The sequence below is a fragment of the Pelodiscus sinensis genome, chromosome 3, assembly GCF_052426305.1.
Source record: "Pelodiscus sinensis isolate ZL-2025 chromosome 3, ASM5242630v1, whole genome shotgun sequence".
In the NCBI taxonomy this organism is placed as follows: Eukaryota; Metazoa; Chordata; order Testudines; family Trionychidae; genus Pelodiscus; species Pelodiscus sinensis.
In genome coordinates, this window is record NC_143054.1 from 138,981,746 (window position 1) to 139,008,956 (window position 27,211).

A 27,211-nucleotide genomic window follows, 5' to 3' on the forward strand; every position below is an offset into this window, starting at 1 on the left:
ACGTGGCTCTGCTCTCAAGTTTAACCCCCCCCCCCCCCAGGCAGCCCTGTGGACGCTCACCAGAGCTGCTGCCCGTAGTTCCTCATAGATCCATAGAGCTGGAAGAGACCTCAGGAGCTCAGCCAGCCCCTGCCCAAAGCAGGACCAATCCCAACTAAATCATCCCGGCCAGGGCTTTGTCAAGCCGGGACTTAAACACCTTCAGGGATGGAGATTCCACCACCTCCCTAGGTAACCCATTCCAGTGCTTCACCACCCTCCTAGGGAAATAGTTCTTCCTAATATCCAACCTAGACCTCCCCCACTGCAGCTTGAGATCATTGCGCCTCCTTTTATCATTTGTCATCACTACTGAGAACAGCCTCCCTCCATCCTCTTTGGAGCCCCCCCCCTTCAGGAAGTTGAAGGCTGCTATCAAATCCCCCCTCACTCTCCCACTCACTCATCTCTTCTGCAGACTAAATAATCCCAAATCCTTCAGCTTTTCCTCCTAGGGCATATGCTCCAGCCCCCTAATCATTTTTGTTGTCCTCCACTGGACTCCCTCCAGTGTGTCCACATCCTTCTGTGATGGAGGAGCAGAATTGGATGCAATATTCGAGTTGTGGCCTCACCAGTGCCAAAAAAAGGGGAATAATCACTTCCCTAGATCTGCTGGTAGTGCCCCTACTAACGCACCCCAAAATGCCATTAGCCTTCTTGGTTACAAAGGCACACTGTTGACTCATATCCAGCTTCTCATACACAAGTGGTTCCAAAAACTTTCCAAGCATACGCCCTCCCCCCTTCCTGGGGGAGGAAAAAAAAGAAAAGGAAAAGTGGGTGGGCCCAATCCTTATTTTTAAACTTTCCACAGACACCCCTGCAGTACCATCGTGGACCACAGGTTGGGAACCACTGTCATACACTGTAATCTCCAGGTCCTTTTCTGCAGACCTGCTGCTTAGCCAGTCGGTCCCCAGCCTGTCACAGTGCTTGGGATTTTTCTGTCCCACATGCAGGACTCTGCACATGTTCTTGTTGAACCTCATCAGATTTTTTTCAGCCCATTCCTTTGGCCTTATCTTTCAAAGCAACATTAAAAGCCAACATATTGCCTCTGTGCTTTCTCCCTGGGGTTATAAACCGCTTGCCTGCTGCTGTTTTAATCCAGGTCAGCCAAGGTGGGTACATTTCATTGCCACATGTTTTCTGCAAGGTACACAGACTGGCATTACAGTAAGCATCAGGTGGGTTTTCTTCCTAAGATGATCCCATTGACTAAAATGTTTTTGCCCATCAAGATTAGTTTCATATTGGCCGGTGGCAAGGGAAATTAGAACAACATGGCATGATTTTCCGGAAATGCTTTTAACGGAAAAGTTTTCCGTTAAAAGCATTTTCGGAACAGAGCGTCTAGATTGGCACGGACGCTTTTCCGCAAAAGCACTTTTTGCGGAAAAGCGTCCATGGCCAATCTAGACGCGTTTTCCACAAAAAAGCCTCAATCGCCATTTTCGCGATCTGGGCTTTTTTGCAGAAAACAAATCTCAGCTGTCTACACTGGCCCTTTTGCGCAAAACTTTTGTGCAAAAGGGACTTTTGCCTGAACAGGAGCAGCATAGTATTTCCGCAAAAAGCACTGATTTCTTACAGTAGGAAGTCAGTGCTTTTGCAGAAATTCAAGTGGCCAGTGTAGACAGCTGGCAAGTTTTTTTGGAAAAGCAGCTGATTTTCCAGAAAAACTGGCCAGTCTAGACACAGCCTATAAGAAATAGGAAAGAGCATAAAGAACATTGGCTGGTTAGCATTTCAACAAGCAGAAAACTCCTCTTCCCTCTCCCCCCCCAAAATTTTGTTACCTCGTCCATCAGGAAGCATAGTTTTTTGAGTTTTATTTTTATTTCCTTGAGGTATAAGCATCAGCAAATGATTCCTTTTGTTTGTTTGTTTGCATGCCAGGAGGATACAAAAATTAAACCTTTGCAGTGTTTATTTTTTTTACCATGAAAATGTTTAAAATAATTTTTGAAAAAAGATAATCCTTTTTTGTTTTGGTTTCTTTGGTTTGGTTTGTTTGTAGCCTAGTTGCTATTCATTTTAATGTCAGTTTGTTTCTTTCATCCTTTTGTCCAGGATTTGGAATGCTTTGACTGATAATTATGGTAATGTAATGCCTGTTGATTGGAAGTCCTCCCACACCAGAGCTTTGCACATGCCAACACTGAATCTTTCAGAAAAAGGAGTAAGTTCTGACTCTAGCCAAAAACCTTTGGGGGCTTTTTCTCTTGATACAGAAGCAACATAGGATATAATTTTTATTAAAACAGTTATTCTTGATCACTTAAAAATATTTTTCTTTTTAGTTTGTTTATATCGACATTGGTGATGATGTTTGTCTTTTAACACTGACATATCTGATACGTACATTTCTGCTTCTTGCTGTCAGTAAAGTATCATGATGTGGGTTTCTTCTAAACTGACTGACAGTCAACAAATAAACCAATTTGCATAACAGAGGAGTAAGGCAAAGACAGTAATAAACTGTGGAAGTTGTCTTGTTCACTTTTAAAGGCTTGCCTCTTTGTTTTGTATTGAATGACACAAGAAAGAAAACCTTTGGTGAATATCTTTGTTGTCTTGGTAAATCCGTGTGAACTTTTTCCCACCAAGACCATGTTCTGCAATCATATAGGTACAGGCAAGTCCCTGGATCTGTGTGGATCCAGTTTCAGGATCAGAGCCCAAATATACTTCCTTGTTCTACAAAACCTGAATGAGACTGAATTGTAGCAACACTTGCCCCTTTCTACTAATAGAGAAAATAGGTATCATTACTTAGTCAAGAAGTGTCATTTTATTAATACAAATGTACTAAAACATATTTTGAAAGTTTGGATATTCTTTTGCAGCCTAATAGCTGGGTGCTTGAAAAAAGAGGTTGGATACCCCAATTTTCGAATGATGCTTGGTGCGGTATTTGGGAAGATTGTATATTTGCATCCAACCACAAGCTTGATTAAATTTGCACTGAGCACCAGAAATACTAAAATCAAAACATAGCACGTTTTACATAACAGGGTACTCAATAAACTCTAAATGTGAAAAACTTAAAAAACAACATATAGTCTAATCTCACCTTAAAAACTAACAAAACAGGTTGATGGTATCATGAGGTTTCGTGGGCACAACCCACTTCTTCAGATGACAGGAGTATTAGAAGTCCAGATCCAAGAATAAATAAGGGAAGGGGAGGAGGAGGAGGGGGAAAAAGAGAAAAAAGGAGGAGAGGAGAAAAAAGAGAGACTAAGTAGATGGTTCAAATAGTTACAAGAGGCCAATATGACCAATTAGCACCTCCATTGATTGGTTAAGTCATAAGCATGTGGAAGGTAGTGTGCTTATAACTTATTTTGAAATTGGGAGCATCCTCACAGCACTTATTTCGAAATAGAGCTCTCTTCCTCCTACTTTCCTCGCGCCTCGTACAATGAGGGTTACAGGAGTTGTAGTAAGAAGTCTACCAGCTTGACAGTATTTCAACATTATTTTGAAATAACTGCCTGCTGTGTAGATGTGGACTAAGTTATTTTGAAATAATGCTAATAATTTTGAAATAATGTTGCTGTGTAGACATATCCCTAGCTTGGCTAGGGTGAAACTTTATAATAGGCAAGGTTCTGAAAATGCAAATTATACGGTAAAAGTACATCATTATTTAATGGCAGAATGGTAGGCCTAACATTATTAGGCTGAGCACTTGATTTTTGTGTCCCCCAGTCTTACATGTGGAGATGCAAGATTTTACAAGATTGTGTGCCTTTTTGTTTAAAGAACAAATATTTCTGCAGTGAATCCCATTAGGCCCACCGACAAGAGGGAGGCAAAGGGGGCAATTGCCCTGAGGCCTGGCAATTGAAAGGGGCCTGGGACTCCTGGCTACTGCTACTGCAACAGCAGCAGCTGCCAGAGCCCCCAGCTCTTCAAGTTGCCACCTGGAGCACCGTGGCACAGGTTCCAGGCGGTGATGAGAGCTGTGGGAGGAGGTGCTGCTTTCCAGGCAGCACAGAGGGCTGAATTCCCCTGGCCCCACCTCTTCTCCTCAAAGCTTTGCCCCTTTTGGAAGCATGGAGCCCCCTCCCTCCCTGTACACCTTGCCCAGGGCCTGAAGAGGCTGCCAGCACCCCTAGAACTCATAGTATGTGTGTGGTGTTTTCCAGAAAATAAGTAATTTCGTTTAATGATAGAACATCACAGCCTTGAATTGTCTGTTCACCCTAGCTCCTAATTATATATAGATTGTATATATAGTAAGTGATAAAATGTACTGTTGGTTCTTATGTAAAAAATTCTGGTAACAGCAGTTTAAATAGCTGTAATCTTACGAACTAGTCTTTAAAATTACAATAAAGTCTGATAAATAAAAATCTGTTGTGTATCCTTTCACTGATAGACCTGTTTTGATATCTTGCTTCTACTTGAAGGAGTGCATGATGATTTACATGAGATTGATGAACTGATTGCCTAGTCTACAAATGTTTGCATGGCATTAAGTAGGTGGTGTGCATTTATTTTAAATCCCATTTTGGGTTGTCCTTTGGAAAAGTAAAGAATATGTATACTATTCTTGTCAAAACAAAACAGGATCAAATTAATAAAATACACTTCAGTTACAGGGGTTTATTAGGTTTAATGGTATACGATTACTTTTAGATTTTTGGTTATGTGCAAAAATCTATTTTTTTGTTTCATTGGTGACATCTAGACTCTTTTGTTATTGTAATTTTAACTTATTGCCCTTTTACTTTTTCTGTGCCTGCTTTCAGTTAAATGAAAATTTGAACCTTGACCTATCGGATGATGAAGAACTTAGAGAACAGCTGGATATGCATTCTATCATAGTTTCTTGCATCAGTGATGAACCATTGTTTACAGCAGAGCAGGTAAAGAAAAATATTTAACAAAAAGACAATGTTATGGTTTAATATAATCTCTGAGTCCTATGCCTTTTTACTCTTCCTGGTTAGTGGACGCTAAAGAAATTTAGGGTATGTCTACACTACCCCGCTAGTTCGAACTAGCGGGGTAATGTATGCATACCGCACTTGCTAATGAAGCCCGGGATTTGAATTTCCCGGGCTTCAGTGGCATAAGCGGGGAGCCGCCAGATTTAAATCCCCGCTGCTTCGAACCCCGTGCAGCGCGGCTACACGGGGCTCGAACTAGGCAGTTCGGACTAGGGTGCCTATTCCGAACTACCGGTACACCTCGTTTCACGGGCTTCCTGTAGTCAGCGCTGGTCAGTTTCAGCAGCGGCTGACTTGGGGACACCTGGGGCAGAGCATCTGGGGTGCTGCTGGGTTGCTCCAGTAGTGCCGCTCCTCGGCGCTACTGGACCAACCCAGCAGCACTCCAGCTGCTCTGCCCCAGGCATCTGATTCAGATGCTGCTGAAACTGACCAACAGCGGCTGAATCAGGACGCCTGGGGCAGAGCAGCGGGGGTGCTGCCGGGTTGGTCCAGTAGCGCCCAGAGCGGCGTTGCGGGACCAACCGGCAGCGCCCCAGCTGCTCTACCACAGGCGTCCGGAGAAAAGCCTGGTCTGCTGGGGGGGAGGGGCGTACTAGCTGCGCCCCCCCCCCCCTTAGGAGACCAGGGAGACGCGGGCGGCGGACTGAGACACACCGCGGTCCCACCGCCCGGGTCCTCCGCGGCTTTGCTCCCCATCTCCCTGGTCTGCTGGGGTATGTCTACACTACAGCGCTAATTCGAACTAACATGTCCACCTTAAGTGGACCCTGAACCGGGGTTAAGGATGGCCAGGAGCAGTGCCGGCAGGGCATCAGAGGAGGACTTAGAGTGTGGAGCTGCCTCAGGCTAGCCGAGGGCTGTGCTTAAAGGGACCCAACCCCCACCCCGGACAGATAGTTCTCAGGGGTGCCCCGCTTGCAAAGCAGTCCTGGCTTGGATTGCCTGGAGTACCCACACTGGGCACATCACAGCACTTGGCCATCAGACCGGCTGCACTTGCCGCAGGCTGCCATCTGGGGAGAGGGGGCAATTGGGGGGCTGCAGGAGAGCTTCCACCCCCAGAAGCCCGCAGAGCCAGCCCAGTCCTCCCCATCGGGGGCTCGTACCCCATTCCTCCCTCACTTCCTTCCACTTACCCTTCCCTAGCCCCCCTTCCTGATGTACAAAATAAAGAAAACGTGTGGTCAAAAATAGAATCTCTCTTTATTGAACAAAACTCGGGGAGACTGGGAAAAGGAGGTGGGAGAGGGGAAGAGAGAGGGTGGGAGAGGGGAGGACAACTAAAATGATGAGAGGTTTGGAACAGGTCCCATATGAAGAGAGGCTAAAGAGACTGGGACTTTTCAGTTTAGAAAAGAGGAGACTGAGGGGGGATATGATAGAGGTCTATAAAAGCATGAGTGGGGTGGAGAGCGTGCATCAAGAAAAGTTCTTCATTAGTTCCCATAATAGAAGGACTAGAGGACACCAAAGGAAAGGAATGGGTAGCAGGCTTCAAACTAGTAACAGAAAGTTGTTCTTCACAAAGCAAATAGTCAACCTGTGGAACTCCTTGCTGCAGGAGGCTGTGAACGCTACAACTAGAACAGAGTTTAAAGAGAAGTGAGATAAAGTCATGGAGGTTGGGTCCATGGAGTGGTATTAGCCAGGGGGTAGGAGTGGTGTCCCTGCCCAAAGTTTGTGGAAGGCTGGAGAGGGATGGCACGAGACAAATGGCTTGGTCACTGTCTTCGGTCCATCCCCTCCAGGGTCCCTAGGGTTGGCCGCTGTCGAGAGACAGGCTACTGGGCTAGATGGACCTTTGGTCTGACCCAGTACGGCCATTGTAAGCTCAGGGCTCAGGATCGGGGGTCTCAGTGGACCACCTTGATTTTTATGCACACCTGCTCCTGGGTGGTCAGGCTGGCAGCTCTCCTGCCCTAGACGGCCACTTTCCTGTGCCTAGTGCGGAGGTTGTGGACGACGTCCACGATGTCCGCACTAGACCAGGCGGGTGCCCGCCTCTTGCGGTCCCGGGCAAGCTCCCGGGAGCCGCCAGCCTGGTCCCGGGAAGAGGGGGAGGGCTGCGGGGCATCGGGTGGCTGGCTCGAGCCGTGCCAGGTGCAGGGTCTGCTGGCTGGGTGCTGGCAGGCTTGTACCTGGCACGGGCACCGTAGCCAGCCCGTGCCCCTTTAAGGGGTCCGGGGCCAGGAGGGGGGCAGTAGAGTTTCCCTGGTGTTGGCCAGAGTGGCCACCAGGGAAAACTGGGGAGGGCTAGCCTCCCACTAGTTCGAATTAAGGGGCTACACACCCCTTAATTCGAACTAGTAAGTTTGAACTAGGCTTAGTCCTCGTAGAATGATGTTTACCTAGTTCGAACTAAGCGCTCTGCTAGTTCGAATTAAGTTCGAACTAGCGGAGCGCTAGTGTAGCGCCTATCAAAGTTAATTCGAACTAACGTCCGTTAGTTCAAATTAACTTTGTAGTGTAGACATACCCGTGGAGACCAGCAGACCAGGGAGACGGGGAGCAAAGCCTCTGAGGACGCGGGCAGCGGACAGCCCAGACGCGCCGCGGCTGTCCCGCTGCCGGCGTCCTCAGAGGCTTTGCTCCCCGTCTCCCTGGTCTCTGGTCTCCAGCAGACCAGGGAGACGCGGAGCAAACCCCGTTCGTAACTGCAGATCCGACGTAAGTCAGATCCGCTTAACTCGGGGACTGCCTGTACTATGATGTAGGAGTACATAGTACTGCCTGTACTATGATGTAGACCAGGGAGACCAGCAGACCAGGGAGACAGGGAGCAAAGCCGCGGAGCACGCGGGCAGCGGACAGCCCAGACGCGCCGCGGGTGTCCCGCTGCCGGCGTCCTCAGAGGCTTTGCTCCCCATCTCCCTGGTCTGCTGGTTTCCAGCAGACCAGGAAGACGCAGAGCAAACCCCGTTGGTAACTGCGGATCCAACATAAGTCGGATCCGCGTATCTCGGGGACTGCCTGTACTATGATGTAGGAGTACAACTCCCCTGCTTTTGTATACATGCCTGTGCCAACTCTCATCTAGCTGGTGTGAGTCTAAATAGCAGAGTAGCAGCAGTAACACAGGTGGCAGCAGTGAAGATGAAGCTGAGCTGTGCTAGGTGCATACCCGCCACCTTCAGGTAGGTTTGTACTTGTCACAGTTCAGCCATGCTTCCACTGTCACTACCTGTGCAATTCCAGTTACGCTGCTATATATGTACTAGATAAGTTGATAATAGCTAGCACAAGTATGGGTACATAAGTAGGGGAATTACACCCCTCGTAGAGATACACATTGGGTACTGTTTCATCATTCAAATTGCCCTCTGCCTTAGCTTTGGGGTTTCTATATGGGTCTTTAAAATTCTCGTACTTCAGTTTCCTGGCATGATCCAGCAGGAATCTGAAGGAAGAAGATATAGACAAAAATGCTTTTAAATTAAATATGTATGGCATGAGGCTGGATAATAGTGCAGATGACAATTTTAAGTGTGTTGTCACTAATATACAGTTTGTTGCTTCCAATAATGACAGTGTAGGCAAATGTGATTTTTATATTGTTAGGACAGTATGACTTTGGTTTAGATTGTAACATCTCTGCACAGTTTTAGCTTATTACAGAGCAGCAGCTCTTCTGTTGTTAAGGTTGAGAATCATTTACTGTTTAACAGTCTTTTCTAAGTGCTCTAAAATCTATAAGCTTACATTCTGTTCTGTTATGTTAATGTATTTATATTATGCCCATCACTGTAGTGACTGAACATGTTCAAGTAGTGCAGCCAGCAGCATGGCTACATATCTGTTGCATGTTGTTTGTTCTCTTATCCTCTCCCCAGAGGGAGGAACAACTGGAATGGACTGCCTTGTTTTGGTGGGGTGTTTTTTTGGTTAAACATATCTCCTGCTATGTGTTTGTATTAAAGAGGGCAAAGTCAAAGAAATGCACCTTGCACTGCAAGTGGAAAATGGTGAGTTTTGTGTTCCAGGAGGGAGTGACATGTTCATTCCAAAGCCTCAGACTGACCCAGAAAATAGTTCTGCCTCTTGCTTAGGAAATCTTTATTCTTACTCTGGGGTGGGCAAAAGGGCCTCAGCGGGCTGGATCTGGCCTGCCAAGTGGGTGGATCCGGCCCGCAGAGGCACTGCTGCTCCCCCGCCCCCAGGCTAATTAGAGCCTGGGGAGGGGGGAAACGCCCGAAGCCTTCCCCACTCTGCCCCCACCCTGCACGCAGCACACAAAGCCTTCTCTGCTCTGCCCCTGCTCTGCAAGCAGGGCGGGGGAAGAGCGGAGAAGGCTTCGTTTGCATGCTCCCTCGCCCCCAGGCCCTAACTGCCAGGAGCACATGGTGCTTTGAAGCGCTGCACACTGCTCGCAGGGCAGGGGGAGAACAGAGGAGGCTTCACACGCTTCCCCGCCTCCAGGCCAATCAGAGCCTGGAGGCGGGGGAGCTGCATGAAGATTCCTTTGCCGTGCCCCAGCCCTGAGAGGAGCCCAGCAGCACTTCAAAGTGCCACGTGCTCCTCGCAGAGTGGGAGGAGCCTTTCCGCGCTCTCTCGCTCCCAGACCCTAATTGGCCTGGGGGAGGGGGAGTATGCCAAGCCTCTTCCAGGGCATGGGTGCCTAGTGGGAAGGAAGGGGCAAAGAGGCTTCCCCACCCCCAGACCAATTATGGTCTGGGGGTGGGGTAGCCCCGCCCCTTTCCATTTAGGTCCCACCCCTTTCTATTTAGGCCCCGCCCCTTCCGTGGTGGCCTGAGGCCACTTCAGAAATTTTTGAAGTGGCCCCCAGGTAAAAATTATTGCCTACCCCTGCTGTTACTGTTGGAAATGTCCACTGTGCCGAAGGAGCAAAAATATTGCTCACGGGTTTTGTCCCAGAAGTATCTTGGGCACAATGTGTGGAGCACTTTGAAGTAAGGATCAAGTGTTTAAATCTGATCTGAAATTCTGTGGAAGCCAATGTAAAGAGGACAAGTGTGATGTGGTCATGGTAGCCTGTGTGACTAAGGAGACATGCACAGCAGTTTGATTCAGTTGGAATTTTCTGAGTTCTGAAGGCTTCATGACTGAATATTAGAAAAAGACATACATATACAGAGACATATTTTCAAATCATCAGTGACCTTGAAGTAGATACACAGAGGGCTTTATATAAAAACCTGTGTATGCATGGCTGCAAGCTTTACTTCCTATCCATTATGAGACAGATATGGCCAGATTAATAGATAAATTTGTTACGGGAAGGCCAATTTGTACAAATAGTGCCATATTCTAGTTTTAATGAAATTTTCTTTTTATATTGAGAGGCCTGATTCCCAGTCTCAATCCTGGCTTTGCCTTGTTAGTACCGCTTAATAGCATTTATTGGAAGAAAAATTACATAGAAATAGAAAATTTATAATTTGTAAGTCTATGAGTTGTTAGTAGAACATATGTCAATTATAAGTTATTGCTCTATTACCAGTGATTCTCTCCCTAACAGTACGTTTATGAATGTTTATCAAAGGTGATTGAAGAAATAGAGGAAATGATGCAGGAATCACCTGACCCAGAAGACGACGAAGCACCCACGCAGTCAGACCGGCTTTCCATGCTTTCCCAGGAAATACAAACACTCAAGAGGTCCAGTACAAACAACAGTTATGAAGAGAGTAAGGGATATCTATTTATCTTGAGTATATTTGTAACTTCTTGAAAATAGGTAATGGTTCAAACTGCCCTACAGTTGATCTATAACCATTTCCATCTTTGAAATCATCTGCCTTTGATAAGGCAGTCAGAAAATCTTGAAAGGGAAAGTAAACTAGAATTAGTATGATTTCAACTTAAAACCCTCTAAACTTTGCTAAGAATATGTTTGCTTAGAACAGAATATAAAACCTTATCTTTACAATATTTAAAACAAAAGCAGCTGTATTTAAGTTTAGCATGCCGCATTTTACTGTTTACAGGATATGTAATCTTTGTAACTTTTAATATGTTAAAGCATAGAATGTGTCTGACATCTGCTAGTATGCACTATATTCATTTAGAGAAATGAACTAAAGTTAGTAGAAGTAGAAAGCTTTGTACAAGATGAAGAAAAAGTTCTTCCATGATGTATTTTCTGTTACTCTGGTTTCTCTATTCTAGTATAAACAAGAGAAGAAACAGATTCAGTTATAATCTGTGCTTCTGCGACTGCATAATGAGCTTGACTAATAGTCTCTGGTGAAGGTGGTTGTGAGAGTTTCACCTTTACTTTCATAGATTCTTTTTTTTAGCGATTTTGGACATTGTTGGTTCTTCAGGTAGATGATCACTAGGCATGTAAAATCCAGTTTAATTGGTTAATCTGTTAAACATATTGTTTAACTGATTAAAGGAAGCAGGACGGAAGAGCCGCTCTAGCTGAGCTGGTGGAGCCCCCTTGTCTGCTGCTGGGCTGCTTCAGCTCCCACCAGTAAGCAGCGTATTGGTTAACTAATTAAACAGTTACATCCCTAATGCTGACAAGTTTTCCACTTAGGTATGTGCATCCAGTGCTGGAGGTTTTACTGCTAACAGTACCCATAAAAAGGCAATGCTCATGGTTGTTACTCCTCTTCTGTCTTATGAGGCAGTACCACCCTGACCCTCTCCCTCAGTTCCTTCTCACTGCCCGTGGCTATAGTCAAAGCTATGTGTGGTAGTAATCTCACAGCCTTGCCTTTAATCTTAGCTTGGTTTATTGTAGTCAGTGGATAGTGTCCCACGGCAATGCCCTCATTGGGAGTCAAACATCCATCCTCTTTTGAGTGGAGAGGCTTTCCATGACAGTGACCTCCATGTGCAGTGCTTGCTTTGTCTAGGTGAGGCCCATCTTAAAGAGCATTGTTCAGTCTGTAGATCGTTCAAAAAGCAGACTCAGGTGGCATGGGACCCTTATCTCAAACAGCATCCACTTGAACCATGGCCCTCTTTGAGCCAAGATTGCCCTTTGCTCAGAAAGCATCACTGCCTCTTTTAGGAGACAAGCACTAATCTAAAGAGGCAGAGGAGCTGTTCTCAGTCATCAGTGCTGATGAAGATGTCTCATAAGACCAGTTGAGACCACTCCAAGTAACCTGGCAACTCCTCTGCCTCCCATAGGAACAGCGTGTACTAGTGCAGGACCAGTTCTGGTACAGAAGATGGCACAAGTATCTCTGGTCACTACCTGGCATTGAGTAGGAAGGGTAGAAATCCCTTAGCTTTAACCTTAGCTCTGACCTCCAGATGTCCATTGAGTGTGGTACTGACAAGGGCAATGCCAGTACTGCCTGTATCTGTTGTCAATGTTCCAGGCTACAGCAGATCTGTTCTACCTTTCCATTCCATCCTAACCACCGAGCCAGAACTTTCCAAGACGCGTGCCTTTAGTAGCCCCTCCAATGAAGTAACTCCCTAAATCTTCATGCCCCTTAATACTGCACCCAGATATTCCCCACCCCACAGTGGGCATAGAGCTGGTACCAGAATCATTGTGGAAGGACCTCAGCAACAGAGCTCTCATTGCTCAGCATTTGACACCACAAATGGTCCTATTACAGCTTGTCCATGGTGGGCCCTCTGCAGAGCTATATCAGCACCTTGCCTGAGGCAGATGGGCAGCAGCTCCTGGCTCAACCGGTTAGCATTACCCAGTTAGGGTGATGCTTACTGGGTAGACCAGTGTTTCTTAAACTGTGTTCCGTGGTACGCCGGTGTGCCACGGAGAACAACAGAATTCAAAATGGCCGCCCTTAAAGGAGCAGGTGACCTTTTTTTTCCCTCAATAACTTCCCCCCGCCCTCAACAAAAAATCCTTGGTGTTCCTCATTAAAAAAAATATTGTTTGGTGTCCTCAGTCTTAAAAAGTTTAAGAAACACTGGGGTAGATGGTTAACCTTTCACATCCCTAGTCCATGCAAAGATGCTGATATGGGGCTCACAAGCAGCAAAGTATCCTCTGCAGTATTCCTGTGTGAAACCCTCCTCCCTCCCTCCCCCTGAAAACAGCAGGATTATCTTCGAAAGAAGGCTTGATACTACAAGAGGAAGCAGTCAGCCCCAGGCTTCAGAGTCTGGTAAGTGCCCATTTTGACTTCTTAGTCCAGAGCATTGCACCCCGCTCTTCATCCTCCCTGTCCTTTTGGGAACAGGCTAGCCCATTTTTACAGGGCTTGGGACAGTTATCTCTAATAGCTGAGTCCTAGATCCTGTTAGATTGGGCTACACAATCCAGTGCTTCTCCATCCGTCCTCCTCATGCCTCTCCCCATCCCTCTTCAGGAACCTTTCTAATGAAACACTGCTCATCAAGTAAATCACCTCTCTGCTGATGTTGGGAGTGGGAGAGGAAGTTCTGCCAGGATACCAGTGCTGGGACTTTTACTCTTTATATTTCCTGATAGCAAAATCCAAAAGCGGATGAGACCCATCCTCAATCTTCATGGCCTCAACAAGTTCATAACACAGATGAGGTTCTGCGTGGGCACTCTGTTGGCTGTCCTCCTTACACTTACTCAGAATGACAGGTTCTTTTCCCTGGACCTCAAAGACACTTACTTTTGTGTGGTGATTCTACCAAGCCACAGGATGTTTCTTCTTTCTGCAGTGGGAGAGCATCACTTTCAGTATACAGTTCAGTCTCTTGTCTGCCACCTGAGTCTTCACCAAATGCATAGAATTGTAGAAGACTGGAAAGGATCTCGAGAGATCATCATAGAATCATAGAATACTAGGACTGGAAGGGACCTTGAGAGGTCATCGAGTCCAGTCCCCTGCCCTCATGGCAGGACCAAATACTGCCTAGACCATCCCTGATAGACATTTATCTAACTTACTCTTAAATATCTCCACAGATGGAGATTCCACAACTTTCCTGGGCAATTTATTCCAATGTTTGACTACCCTGACAGTTAGGAACTTTTTTCTAATGTCCAATCTAAACCTCCCTTCCTGCAGTTTAAGCCCATTGCTTCTTGTTCTATCCCCAGAGGCCAAGATGAACAAGTTTTCTTCCTCCTCCTTATGACACCCTTTTAGATATCTGAAAACTGCTATCATGTCCCCCCTCAATCTTCTCTTTTCTAAACTAAACAAATCTAATTCCTTCAGCCTTCCCTCATAGGTCATGTTCTCTAGACTAATCATTCTCGTTGCTCTTCTCTGGACCCTCTCCAATTTCTCCACATCTTTCTTGAAATGCAGTGCCCAGAACTGAACACAATACTTCAATTGAGGCCTAACCAGCGCAGAGTAGAGCGGAAGAATGCCTTCTCATGTCTTGCTCACAACATACCTGTTAATGCATCCCAGAATCATGTTTTCTTTCTTTGCAACGGCATCACACTGCTGACTCATATTCAATTTGTGGTCCACTATAACCCCTAGATGCCTTTCTGCCATACTCCTTCCCAGACAGTCGCTTCCCATTCTGTATGTATGAAACTGATTGTTCCTTCCTAAGTGGAGCACTTTGCATTTGTCTTTATTAAACTTCATCCTATTTACCTCAGACCATTTCTCCAATTTGTTCAGGTCATTTTGAATTATGACCCTATCCTGCAGGTTAGTCGCAACCCCTCCCAGCTTGGTGTCATCTGCAAACTTAATAAGCGTACTTTCTATACCAATATCTAAATTGTTGATGAAGATATTGAACAGAGCCGGTCCCAAAACAGACTCTTGCGGAACCCCACTTGTTATGCCTTTCCAGCAGGATTGTGAACCATTAGTAACTACTCTCTGAGTATGGTTATCCAGCCAGTTATGCACCATCTAAGTTGTATTTACCTAGTTTATCAAGTCCAGTCTTTTGCACTCATGACTGACTAATGATTATTTAGACCATCCCTGACAGGTGTTTGTCTAACCAACTCTTAAATACTCCTAAATAACAGATTCCACAACTTATCTTGACAATTTATGCTGGTGCTTAACTAACATGACAGCTTTTCCAAATGTCCAACCTAAACCACTCTTGCTGCAATTTAAGCCCATTGCTGCTGCTTCTATCCTCAGATGTGACTGAGCACAACAGTTTACCTTCCTCTTCCTTGTAACAACCTGTTATGTACTTGAAAATTGTTACATCTCCCCTCCGTCTTTTCTTCTCCAAACTAAACAAACCTCTTTTTCAATGGCTTTGTCATGGCATATCTCAGGAGGACAGGAATTCACATCTTTTCATAATTCAATGATTGGTTGCTAAAGGGCGGCTTAAGAAAGGAGATTCTTTGCCCACGTGAACATTGCACTGTGTTTGCTTGACCATCTGGGACTCATTCTAAACACTGGAAAGCTAACTTTGGCTCCCACTCAAAAAAACCAAGTTCCTTGGGCCCCTGTTAGATTCCACAAGGATGAGAGCATTCCTGCTGGCTGACTGCTTCCAGGCAGTTCAACAGGTCTGCCGCAGACTGCAAACTCAGCATAACAGTCCAGGCCATCCACAACACAAATTGTGCCTTTTGGGATTGTATCAGGCACTTAGCAGTTCACATACATACAGACAATACCATTGCAATATATTGTGTGAACAAACAGGGGCTGGTGCAGATTACTCTGCCTAGAGGTGATCAACTGTGGCAGTTCTTCATCGAAGAAAACATCATTCTAGTAACACTTGCCAGTGGTACAAAAGCATATTGCAGAACATGTCAGCAGGGTTTTCCTAAGCCACGAGTGATCCCTGAAGGCAAGTATCCTCTGGGTTGTCTTCACAATGGGGGCATCCCCATGATCAAACTGTTTTATAATGAAAAAAAACAGAAAGTGTTGCCTACTTTGCTTTTGGGGGAGCATTGGAGAGGGAGCCTGGACCAAAGCTTTCAACTGTGTCTTTCTCTCTATTCTGATCCTTCCTCAAGTCATCCTCAAGCTGAAATCGGATCAGGCCAAGCTCATCCTAATTGCTCCAGAGCATCCAAGAAGTGCTAATTCCCAAACCTCCTTGCTTTGTCAGTTCAGTCTCCCATACTGCTTCTCTATCCTGACTTGCTCACTTGGCGCTACAATTACACCCTCCCTTGCACTTTAGACTGTAGCTGTTACATGGCTGAAAGAAAAGGAAGAGTGGTGCTCAGTGACTGGTCAGTAATTCCTACTCAATAGCAGGAAGTCCTCCACAAGGATATTCTACTTAGTGAAGTAGATGTTCTTGGTGTGTGGGACCCACATGACTGGAGTTTTCATACAGGACACCTTGGAGTCTCTACCGTATCTTCATAAATTGAGCCTTTTCTGTCAGCTTTACTTAACCGTCCAGTCAAGCCCCTTGTATTTTGCCCACTGCCCCTCTTGGGCTAGAAAACCGCAATCCTGATAACCATCACATTGACAAGATGGGTGTATGAGTTGCAGGCTTTATTGGCTGAACTGCTTTACATTCAATTCTCCAAGCACAATGTCATGCTGTGATTATCCTTGAAGTTTTTATTCAGGGTGGTCTCTGTTTCAGTTGGATCAGAAGGTGTATTTACGTGTGTTTTTCTTTAAGCTGCATTCCTCTCCAAAGAAACAGCACTTCCATTCTCTGGATGTCAGGCAATATCTAGCCTTTTACAGGACTAGGCTGTTTTGTGCTTCACCTCTCCTGTTCATATCATATGTAGACCACCTGACGGGACCTCGTGGTCTCAGATCATCTCCAGACAGATACACAGTCTTAATGCAGATTGTTATGAGAGAGTTTAGGCTATGTCTCCTCACGAGGGTTGAGGTCTCAATAGTGTTCCTTTGTGATATTTCCAATCTACATTTGCAGGGCAACTACGTGGTCATACATACATAAATTTATGAACCATTATGCTATTTTAGTGCATCTTCTAGACCTGACCCAGGTCGTGGAAGGGCAATACTGCAAGCCCTATTTCAGTAGAATCCAAGCTCTTCCTCCCTAGATTGGGGTACTATTCGAGAGTCACCTAAGTATCTACTCGAAGAAGAAGAAAACTGTTAGTTACTGTAAAGATAATTCTTCAAGATGCGGTGCAGCCATGTATTCCACAACCCTTCTTCCGTCCCCTCTGCTTGTAGGATTTCTATGCGAAGAAACTGAGGTATGTTGGGGAGGCACTGCTTTCATATAGCCAGGGTAGGAACCATAAATAAAAGGTACGAGTGCCACCCCTCTGGGTACTGCAAGGCGAAAGGGTAGATGCAGACATGTATTTTAAACAACAGTTATAGTAAGTAGCCATTTCTTTTAATTTGTGCCAAAGGAAAATACTCTGTTTCCTCTTTGTCTTGCACAAAAGAAAGACTTGGGAGAGTTTGTTTATAGTGTGACCATGATGCATTGAATTGCAGTTAAATGAAACGTTTGGCTAAACAGAGTTCATTTATGCCCCTGAAGATTGTGCTTTGCTGACTTGTGCTTCCAAACTGCCCTCTGGGCAAAGACATGAACCCAGACAGTGGCTGTCACCACATCATTCTGTTTTTTGGTTGGATTTAGAGAGCTTTGACAGAATTCTCACTTTTGCTTTCTGGGCCTTGCCACAAAACTACCTCACTTGTGGCAAGGTGGCTTGCTGTCTTTTCTGAATGTCAAACTTAGACTGCAAACTGACATATCCTGGCTGGTCTCTGGAAATCTCAGTCAGCATGGAGGCTTCAAAATCTGTATTTCAGGGATAGGGAATCCAAGGGACAGACTTCAAAAGCCTTTTGAGTAAGGTTTCCTAATTTTCCAAAAGATTCAGGTGATCTCAGAGACGTTTTGATATTCAGTCTTGTTCATATTGTATATGCTATTAATTTTGCTCTCCCTTATCAGTTACTCTTGTTCATTTCATTTTTTTTATGGATAAACAGTCAGCTTTGACCAACTGATGCCTTGGTTTGCATTAAAAAATCATTTAGTTTGCTCTGCCAATCCCTCAGAATCCACTCTGACATCTTCTCGTATCATTGCCCCAGAGAAAGTAGTTATTACCTCAGTTTTTTTGTTGCAAAGCAGTTTCAGAATTAATCTCCATTTGAAAACTTCACTCTCTTCTAGTCATCAGACTGCCTTGACCTAAGTTGGCATATTTATTTTTCCAGAACTGACAATCAGAATTGGCATCAATGAATGTTAACATCCCTGCAATTTTTGGACACACTGAAGCACCAAGTAATTCATAAGCTGATTGACCATGACATAGCTGAGATGCTACACTACAAGTCAGAATGGTATATAATACTTAGTCCAGCCACGAATATAGGGGATTGGACTAGATCGGGGTGGGCAATAATTTTTGAGTTGGGGGGGCCACTTAAAATTTTTTTAAGTGGTAATGGGCCTCAGATGGAAGGGGCTGGGCCTTTAAATAGCAGGAGTTGAAAGGGCTTACACCTCCCCTTCAGCTCCCAGGCATCGTGTTAGTTGGAAATGGAAGCTGCAAGCCCTTTCATTTCCTGCTATTTAAAGGGCTTGCTGCTCCCACCCTGCATTGCCTGGGGAGCTGAGGACACATGAGCCCTTTCAACTGCTTCTATTTGAAGGGCTCACATCTTCCCCGTGGCTGCCAGGCAACGCGTTGCCTGACAGGCTCAGGGAAGGCACGAACCCTTAGAATAGAAGCAGTTGAAAGGGCTCGCGCAGCTCCGGTTCCCAGGCAGTGTCCTAGGGGACAGGGCCTGGAACAGCTGCACAGGCCAGATCAGGCTCACTGAGTGGCTTTCGCTCACTTCTGGACTAGATGAACTCTTGAGCTCCCTTCCAGTCCTCCAATTCTGTGATTCTAAGTAGAGGCCAAAGCCAACATGCTGAAAATTGAGTTGGCCCAAGTATCTTAACCAGTTAATGTCTTTGGGCATTTTGAACCACTTGCAAGTGTTTAAACCTAAACTGCTTCAAACTTGTAAAGCTTATGCTGCTTTGAGTATGTAAAGATTGCCCTTTATTCCCTTGCCGGAGTAAAGACCTATCCAGTATAATGGTGATGATTTCCCTTGGCAAGGGAGTGAAGAAGAGCCAGCTCCAATATAATTTTTTCACAGGGTGATTGAAGAAATTAAGCCAAGTTTCAGTTATTTTCTCTGTTATTTGCAGTAGTTGTAATATGTTGTATCTGTAGATATATTTATTTTTTTCAGCACCTATCCATAGGTGTAGGCAGTTTAACTTTCTTAAAACAATTTTGTAACTATATAAAATCTACAAAATACTTGCTAACTGAACTTGACCATGCAATAATAGCCATCTGAGTCATAATACTGTATGTATCATATTCTTCAGGTCTCTCTTTGACCTGTTCCCCCTATGTCAGTGGAAAAAAAGGGCTTTGTGGCATGCCCAGATGGTAACAATTTCCAGCTCTGGTAAATTTAGTTGGGGGAGTGAATTCTATAACCAGAGACCTAATGGAGAACATCCCTTGATCGGCCTCTTCACTTTTAAATCCAGAAAGCTGTAACTTGAACACATCTGCTTATTCTTCTTTGTCACACCTACTACCTGAACTGCTATTACTACCACTACTTTGAATCTAATAAGACTCCGAAAAGGCAAACTTGTGTTGCAAATGGTGGACATGCTCCCTCTGTCAGGGATCCTATATGACTCTCACTATTGCATTTTGGTGCTGACCAACCTCATTTGTTTCTTGTCTGCTTTGAGTGTATCAGCTAGCCTGAAACTAGCCCTCGTTTCAGAGCTATCAGGTCATCCATTCCCCCACACCAGCCTGAACAGAGAAGAAACCAATGTGAACTGTGTCATACTAAATATATCACAGCCCTGTTTTCTTACCAGCCTTCCAGTGACCTGATTGTCAGTCTTCCTGTTCAAGGTTGTTAGGGGATCACTTAGTGAGAGTCCTTGGGGCAAATGAACAGTTGCCCAAGATTACTGTGTGGGATCTGTACAAAAGGTGCAAAGCCAGTGACTCATCCATTCTTCCTGTGATTTTCAGATGTTGGCAGAATCTAGTGATCACTGGTTACAAAAGCTTCTTGTGGATTTATAAGAATCAGCAACAGTATCCATACTTAGAATTTAATCACACAGTGCAACTCTCAATCACACCAGGCCTGAAATGTGCAGACTTCAGAAAGTACCATAGGTTGTCCTGCCATAAATTTTTCAGTAGCTTTTCTCAGAATATTCATAAACTGTTATATTGCAAGATAGTCATATCAGGGGATGGTTCTTGTGCAGCTTTACCACACTTTCTTTAGGGATACCTGCCACCTGATAGTTGCAGATTGCTTAACTCTTCACAAAGTTCTGTGGTAATAAAAAAACTGTGGTTATTTAATGTTTCATATTTTAATAGAGAACCCCAAAAAAGTTCACGGTGGCCTTGTATGCCCAAAAAGTACATAATGTGTTTGTTTTAAAATTAGTTATGACATCTTATCAGTGGAAGAAGTGTTAATAATCAAAACTCTAGGGAATCATTAAAAATCCTTTTTGGTAATCTCCCCAAACCTAAAAAATGGACACTGCTTTTTTATGCAGAATAGCCTCTCACTTGCTACTTACTTTTTTTTAAATAGGAGTACAAAAGCTATCTGTTGCTGAACTAAATGATCTACTAGAAGAAATTGAGACTGCCATTAAAGATTATTCTGAGGAGTTGGTACAGCAGTTGGCTCTACGGGATGAGCTGGAGTTTGAGAAGGAAGTGAAAAACAGCTTCATTTCTGTCCTCATTGAAGTACAAAACAAACAGAGAGAACACAAAGAAACAATGAAGAAGAAGAAAAAGCTGAAAAACGGTAGTCCTCAGAATGGCAAACAAGAAAGAGGTCATATGCCTGGAACAGTAAGTGTCATTGTAATTGCTTTTATAGATATGCAGAATTCAAGTTTTTTAAGTGTTAATTCATAGTGTACGTTTATCTAGTAAGTAAAAAATAATAAATACCTTTCACATATTAAATCATATTGATTTTCTCCTAGGGATGTAAAAGACTAGTCAACTATCCTATAAGCAAAAGCATATTAGATAGTCGATATACTAGTTGGATAGTCACTCCCCCGTCTCCCCACTTGCTGCCTCCATCAGAAAGAGGCATCAAGGGGGGGAAGAAGAGGGGAGGCTTCAGAGCAGCAGTGCTGTGTGGAGCTGGGGTCAGCTAGGGACTACCTTCTGACTCCGGGCTCTACGTGGCACTGCCACTTTGAAACGCTGGGAGCCAGGGCTCATGTGACATTTCAAAGTGGCAGTGCTGCATGGAGCCCAGGGTCAGCTAAGGCTGTTGCTACACTTCAAAGGCGAGGCTTCCTTATAGAGTAATCAAATAGTCCATACAAATTGTATCGACTATATGCTTAGCCTATTAATCTAAATTGAACATCCCTATTTTCTCCTTACCTTCAAGCACAGGCAATGCCCAGTTCTTCCTCTTGAAATTTATGTTCCTTTTCATGATTCCTACCAGACTTTTACTTTTTCCCAGCTTCTGAGCATCATCTTTATAACTTCACTCTGGCTCAAAATTGGTTGTGCGTTTCTCATCAGAGTTGTGGTCGTTGCCATGCTTCATGGTTTTGTCTGGGTAGGCATAAAATATGTCACTGTTAGATGTGTATAGCACTGTCATTGATAATGCTGTACAAATCTTAATCTGATAGGGTGTGTCTAAACTACACCCCTCTGTCCGCAGAGGGGTGTAAATTAGACACATCAAAAGTGCAAATGAAGCAGGGATTTAAATATCCCGCTCTTTATTTGCATAATGGCGGCTGCTGCTTTTTTTCAAAACAGGGCTTTTCGAAAAAAACTGGCAATATAGATGGGGCATTTTCGACAGAAATGCCCCATTTCGAAAGATCCTGTACTCCTCATTTATACCCATAAATCTAACATGTAAAATGTATGTATAGTGAAATATAGACCCCCCCCCATGCTGGTTCCAGTAAACTCAATGCAAAGTTCCTGTTAACTGACCTGAAATTAGAATTGGGCGCAAAGACAGATACATTATGGCTACGTCTACACTGGCCCCTTTTCTGAAAGGGGCATGCTAATTTTACAGGTCGTAATAGGGAAATCTGCGGGGATTTAAATATCCCCCGCGGCATTTAAATAAAAATGTCCGCCGCTTTTTTCCGGCTTTTAGAAAAGCCGGAAAAGAGCGTCTACACTGGCCCCGATCCTCCGGAAAAAAGCCCTTTTCCGGAGGATCTCTTATTCCTACTTCAAAGTATTCCGGAGGAATAAGAGATCCTCCGGAAAAGGGCTTTTTTCCGGAGGATCGGGGCCAGTGTAGACGCTCTTTTCCGGCTTTTCTAAAAGCCGGAAAAAAGCGGCGGACATTTTTATTTAAATGCCGCAGGGGATATTTAAATCCCCCGTGGATTTCCCTATTACGACCTGTAAAATTAGCATGCCCCTTTCGGAAAAGGGGCCAGTGTAGACGTACCCTATGATTGTTCTCTATAAAATATGCCATCAACCAAAGAAAATGTATCTGATAGGATTAAAATAACAGGCTTTAGAGATGGAAAAGATATATGTCACCCAGTCTAAATTTCCCCAGTGCAGTTGTTTTCTTTACCGTATTATTTTCTAACACTTTGTCCAGTCTAGTGTTAAAAGCAGGGTTGTAAAAAGGTGTCTAAAAATGCAACTGTGTAACCGCTAAAAATCCTAGTGATTACATGCATTGCAGGCTCTATGGTATAAAGCTTAATGATAAGCTTTATACTGCAGAGCCCATAGTGAAACCTTCCCTGGAGCAGGACTGGCAAGGGCTGCCAGTCCCACTCCTGGGGAGGCTTCACTGAGGGCTCTGCAGCCAGTTTTCTGGCAGCCAGAGTGTAACCTGCAGTGAGGGGAGGTGGCAGGGACTCCTCCGGCCAGCCAGCTGGAGCAGACCCTGCTTGTGGCACACCGCCCAAGCCGGGCCCACCACGGACAGGAGCTGCCACTGCCTGTAGTGGGCCCTGTGCCCAGCAGTCCCCTGCTCAGGGTAGGCAGAGAGCTGCTCCAGCCCCTACCAATTAACCTTTTACATCCTAAGTAAAAGAGCCAGTTTGATGTTACTGTATGCCACTGTTATGTGATCCAAAGAGAAATGTCACATTACTTCATTATTTTAAATTTGTGCATGCTAATATACAGATAATACTGATGTTTTGTATACTACTTATAGTTTGTTTAGATCAGAATGTGATACATGGTTTATATTTGCAAGCTTTAAATAGACAGTAGAATGTAACATTGATAGTTCCCATCATGCATTCTAGTATTCGTACCTAAATAATTCTCTTTATTTCTGTAACTCATTCCACTGGGGAAAAAAACGTGCATGCAGATTTCACACTGTGATGTTATCAAACAGTTTGATATGATGACAGAAGAAGTACAGTTAACCCCTGTACTTGTCAGAAGGTGTGCATAATACTGCTTGTTAATGAAAGAGGAGGAAGGAAAACATAAGAAATATTCTTCAGTAGTTTATTTAGAACATCATAAAATAATGGAAATTGAATATAAATGGTAGTATACTTTGTAGTTGAAACTGTTTGCTGTCAGATCAAAATTACTATACATCTGAAAATCGTTAAGCAAAACTGTTACCTAAGGTGTGTTCAGGCAGTTTACAATGTCATGTAAAGATGACACTTTTATTTGACTCAGAACAAGGCAAACAGCACCTGCCCTAAAGATCTTAGACTGTTTGACACACTTTTTTTGTTAACGTATTTTCTTTAATTCTGGAAATGCTAAATATGACTATTACTTTTTCTGCTGCTTTTATGGGGTCGAGAGTAGCAAATCTAAGTCTACCAGGCAACAGAAAATAATAATAATAATTGAATAATAGATTAGGGATTAATTATTACACTGTGTTACCTGTGATGAGGCAACTAAAAACCTACATTTAAAATGAAAGATTAAACTGCCAAAATGTATATTTAATTCAAACCCAGCTTTCTTCTTGCAATGTACAGACCAGTTGAAAGGGATTTACAGTACTTCCCAATAAGTACTGTGAAAGCCATTAAAGAAATTAGTATTAATTAAGCTACTGCTGCACTTACTATACAGTATCCTTACATAAGCAGAGAAAAACTGTAGTAATGTGTAATGTCATTGTTTGGTAACAGCTGACAAATGAAGTTTTTTTTCTTTATACTGCAAACGCTCTAAAAAGAATAAGCAGAAAAACGAAGATTACAGAGAGAAAAGAAAAGAGAGCAAGGTTGAGGGTGCTAGAAATAACAGGACTTGTATCATTCTGATAACTGAGAATTGTATGGTCTTTACTGTGCATAAGAATAGAAAGCATTTGTAACTACTGGGAAGGTTCATAGGATTCAACTTCTGAACTATTTTGGTTATAGATTATGTAGGGTTTCATATAACAATCATGTTAGACATTGTAAAGAAAAAAAGGGTGAATAATAATTTTGGTGTACAGGCAGTCCCCGACTTACGCGGATCCGACTTATGTCGGATCCGCACTTACGAACAGGGCTTTCTTGCCCCGGAGCTCACAGGCAGCGGTCAGCCACCTGGAACTCCGGGGCGAGAAAAGCTGCTCCCGGTGCCCCTGGTCTGCTGGGGACCGTCTCCAGCAGATCAGGGGCATCGGGAGCAAAGCCGCAGCCGTGGCGGGGTCCCGCGCTTCTGAGGCTTTGCCAGAGCAAAGCCTCAGAAGCAGGGGAACACGCCGCTGCTGCGGCTTTGCTCCTGGTGCCCCTGGTCTGCTGGGGACCGTCTCCAGCAGACCAGGGGCACCGCGAGCAAACCCGCAGCCGTGGCGGGGTCCCGCGCTTCTGAGGCTTTGCTCTGGCAAAGCCTCAGAAGCGCGGGACCCCGCCGCGGCTGCGGATTTGCTCCCGGTGCCCCTGGTCTGCTGGGGACCATCTCCAGCAGACCGGGGCACCGGGAGCAAAGCGGGTCCCGCACCAGAGCAAAGCCTCAGAGGCGAGGCACCCCGCCGCTGCAGCTTTGCTCCCCATGTCCCTGGTCTGCTGGGGGGAGGGGGGTGCAGCTACTGTGCTCCCCCCAGCAGACCAGGCTTTTCTTGTGGACCCTGGGGCAGAGCAGCTGGGGCGCTGCCGGTTGGTCCCGCAGCGCCGCTCTGGGCACTACTGGACCAACCCGGCAGCACCCCAGCTGCTCTGCCCCAGGCGTCCTGATTCAGCCGCTGCTGGTCAGTTTCAGCAGCGTCTGAATCAGGACGCCTGGGGCAGAGCAGCTGGGGTGCTGCTGGGTTGGTCCAGTAGCGCCGAGGAGCGGCGCTACTGGAGCAACCCAGCAGCACCCCAGCTGCTCTGCCCCAGGCATCCCCAAGTCAGCCGTTGCTGAAACTGACCAGCGCTGACTACAGGAAGCCCGAGGCACAGTTGCTCTTCCCCGGGCTTCCTGGAATCAGCGGCTGATCAGTTTCAGCAGCAGCTGACTTGGGGTTCTTAAGTTGAATCTGTATGTAAGTCAGAACTGGCAGTCAGTTTCAGCAGCGGCTGAATCTGGATGCTAGTTCCGACTTACATACAGATTCAACTTAAGAACAAACCTACAGTCCCTATCTTGTACATAACCCGGGGACTGCCTGTACTGACCCTTTAACTCAGGGCTACTCAACTTTGGAAGTCCCCGGGGCTACAATGATACTCAAAGGACATGCTGAGGGCCACAACTTAAGCGTGGTTGCATATACATGCAAATATACAGGCAGTCCCCGGGTTACGTACAAGATAGGGACTGTAGGTTTGTTCTTAAGTTGAATTTGTATGTAAGTCGGAACTGGTACATATTGTAGGGGAAACTCTAGCCAAACATTTCTCCAGAGCTCAGTTTTATTCTCCCACACCTCACTTCCCTCAGTCCTTTATTCTCAAGCTGAGGTGTCTGCTGAGAAAAGCCGCTCCGCATCTCCCTGGTCTGCAGGAGGGGGTGGGGCGCTAGCTTTGCATCTCCCTGGTCTGCTGTGGGGAAGCAGCTAGTGCAGGGTTGCCTCACCCCGTTTGTAAGTAGGGATCCGATGTAAGTCGGATCCATGTAACCCGGGGACTGCCTGTATATGCAAATAGTTTTTTTCACACTGACAGGCATGAATACAAAGATTAAGGCAAGAGACTACACAACACACAGGCCCCATTTCAGTCAGTTCTGCTCGCATTAATAAAATGCAATATTTATCCAATTTCTACCCATATGATAGTATTTATACTAGCAATGACAGTCCAAGAATTTAACTACTAAAACGCATATCAACAGAAGACCATTATTTTGACTACTTTTTTGTTTTGACTCCCACGCGCGGGCTGCGTGTTGAGCCCCGCATAAACCCAAACCACACTGTGGGCCACAAACAAATGAGCCGCAGGCTGCATGTTGAGTAGCCCGGCTTTAACTAAACACAAATTTAAAGCAGCACATTTATAAGCTCTGTTGGCATTTGATAAGGAATCTATTAATTTTTCATTGAGCAGTACACTATTTGAGGCAGCCAGAATAGATGAGTATATTTTGTAGCCTTTCTTGAAGGAAGTTAGATATCCTAGATCCACTCTTCTGGATTTTATCCTCAGGAATGAGATTCACAGCTGAACAATAAATGAAATTGATTTGGATACCTCTCCAGTATCAATCATGTGAACTGTGAGTGCACACGGTATCATCTTGATTTCTAATTCTCAGATCCCTTTGTTCCCAGGAGGTATAGAAGGCTGAACATTGTCACGTGTCTCCTGTTGTTTTCAAATGATACAAATTGTGATATGTGATATTAGTATATGGGCTCTCTTTTCTTCAGACAATTGTTTTAGTTGACTACACAAGATATTCTTTATTTGTGAACCAGCTTAATTTTAAAATGATTGAAAAGTGGTAGCCCTTAAGCTTTGTTGTGCTATTAAGTATGGGATTGTACGTGCATATTGCACATTCAATTGCCTGTCTACTAGGAATATTAGATACCATGTAATTGAATAATCATGTAACCACATCAGATTTTAGCAGTTACATGACTATTCAATAGTCCTTGGGGGCTGGGCCAGCAGCAAGAACACTCCAGCCCCACTCCTAGGGAGCCCTCTGCCACCCCATGCTGCTGCCTCTGATAGCAGGTGGGAGTTGGTCTGCAAGGGGAGCTGGTTTAAAAACAGCAGTCCTGAGTTTCCCATGGATAGAGGCTGTTCTGCGGCAGGCTCCCCTGCCCTCCCCTCTCCCCCGTGCTGCTGCCCTTCATAGAGGCAACAGTGCGGGGCAATGGTGGGTGGGAGCAGATGAAGCCGCTGCTCAGGGGAAGCTGGCTTTTAAAAGCCAGGTCCCC

At 45.0% G+C, this 27,211-nt stretch overlaps 1 protein-coding gene across 2 annotated transcripts in view; it reads left to right on the plus strand.

The window, feature by feature from the left end:
* FEZ2 (fasciculation and elongation protein zeta 2) overlaps nt 1-27,211 on the plus strand; it is a 51,236-nt gene that overhangs the window by 590 nt on the left and 23,435 nt on the right. For both annotated transcript variants that reach the window (XM_075924936.2, XM_075924937.2), the window contains exons 2-5: nt 2,116-2,224; nt 4,806-4,922; nt 10,510-10,654; nt 20,474-20,742. In XM_075924936.2, the coding sequence (XP_075781051.2) occupies nt 2,116-2,224; nt 4,806-4,922; nt 10,510-10,654; nt 20,474-20,742 (640 nt within the window). The remainder of the gene's footprint in view (nt 1-2,115; nt 2,225-4,805; nt 4,923-10,509; nt 10,655-20,473; nt 20,743-27,211) is intronic.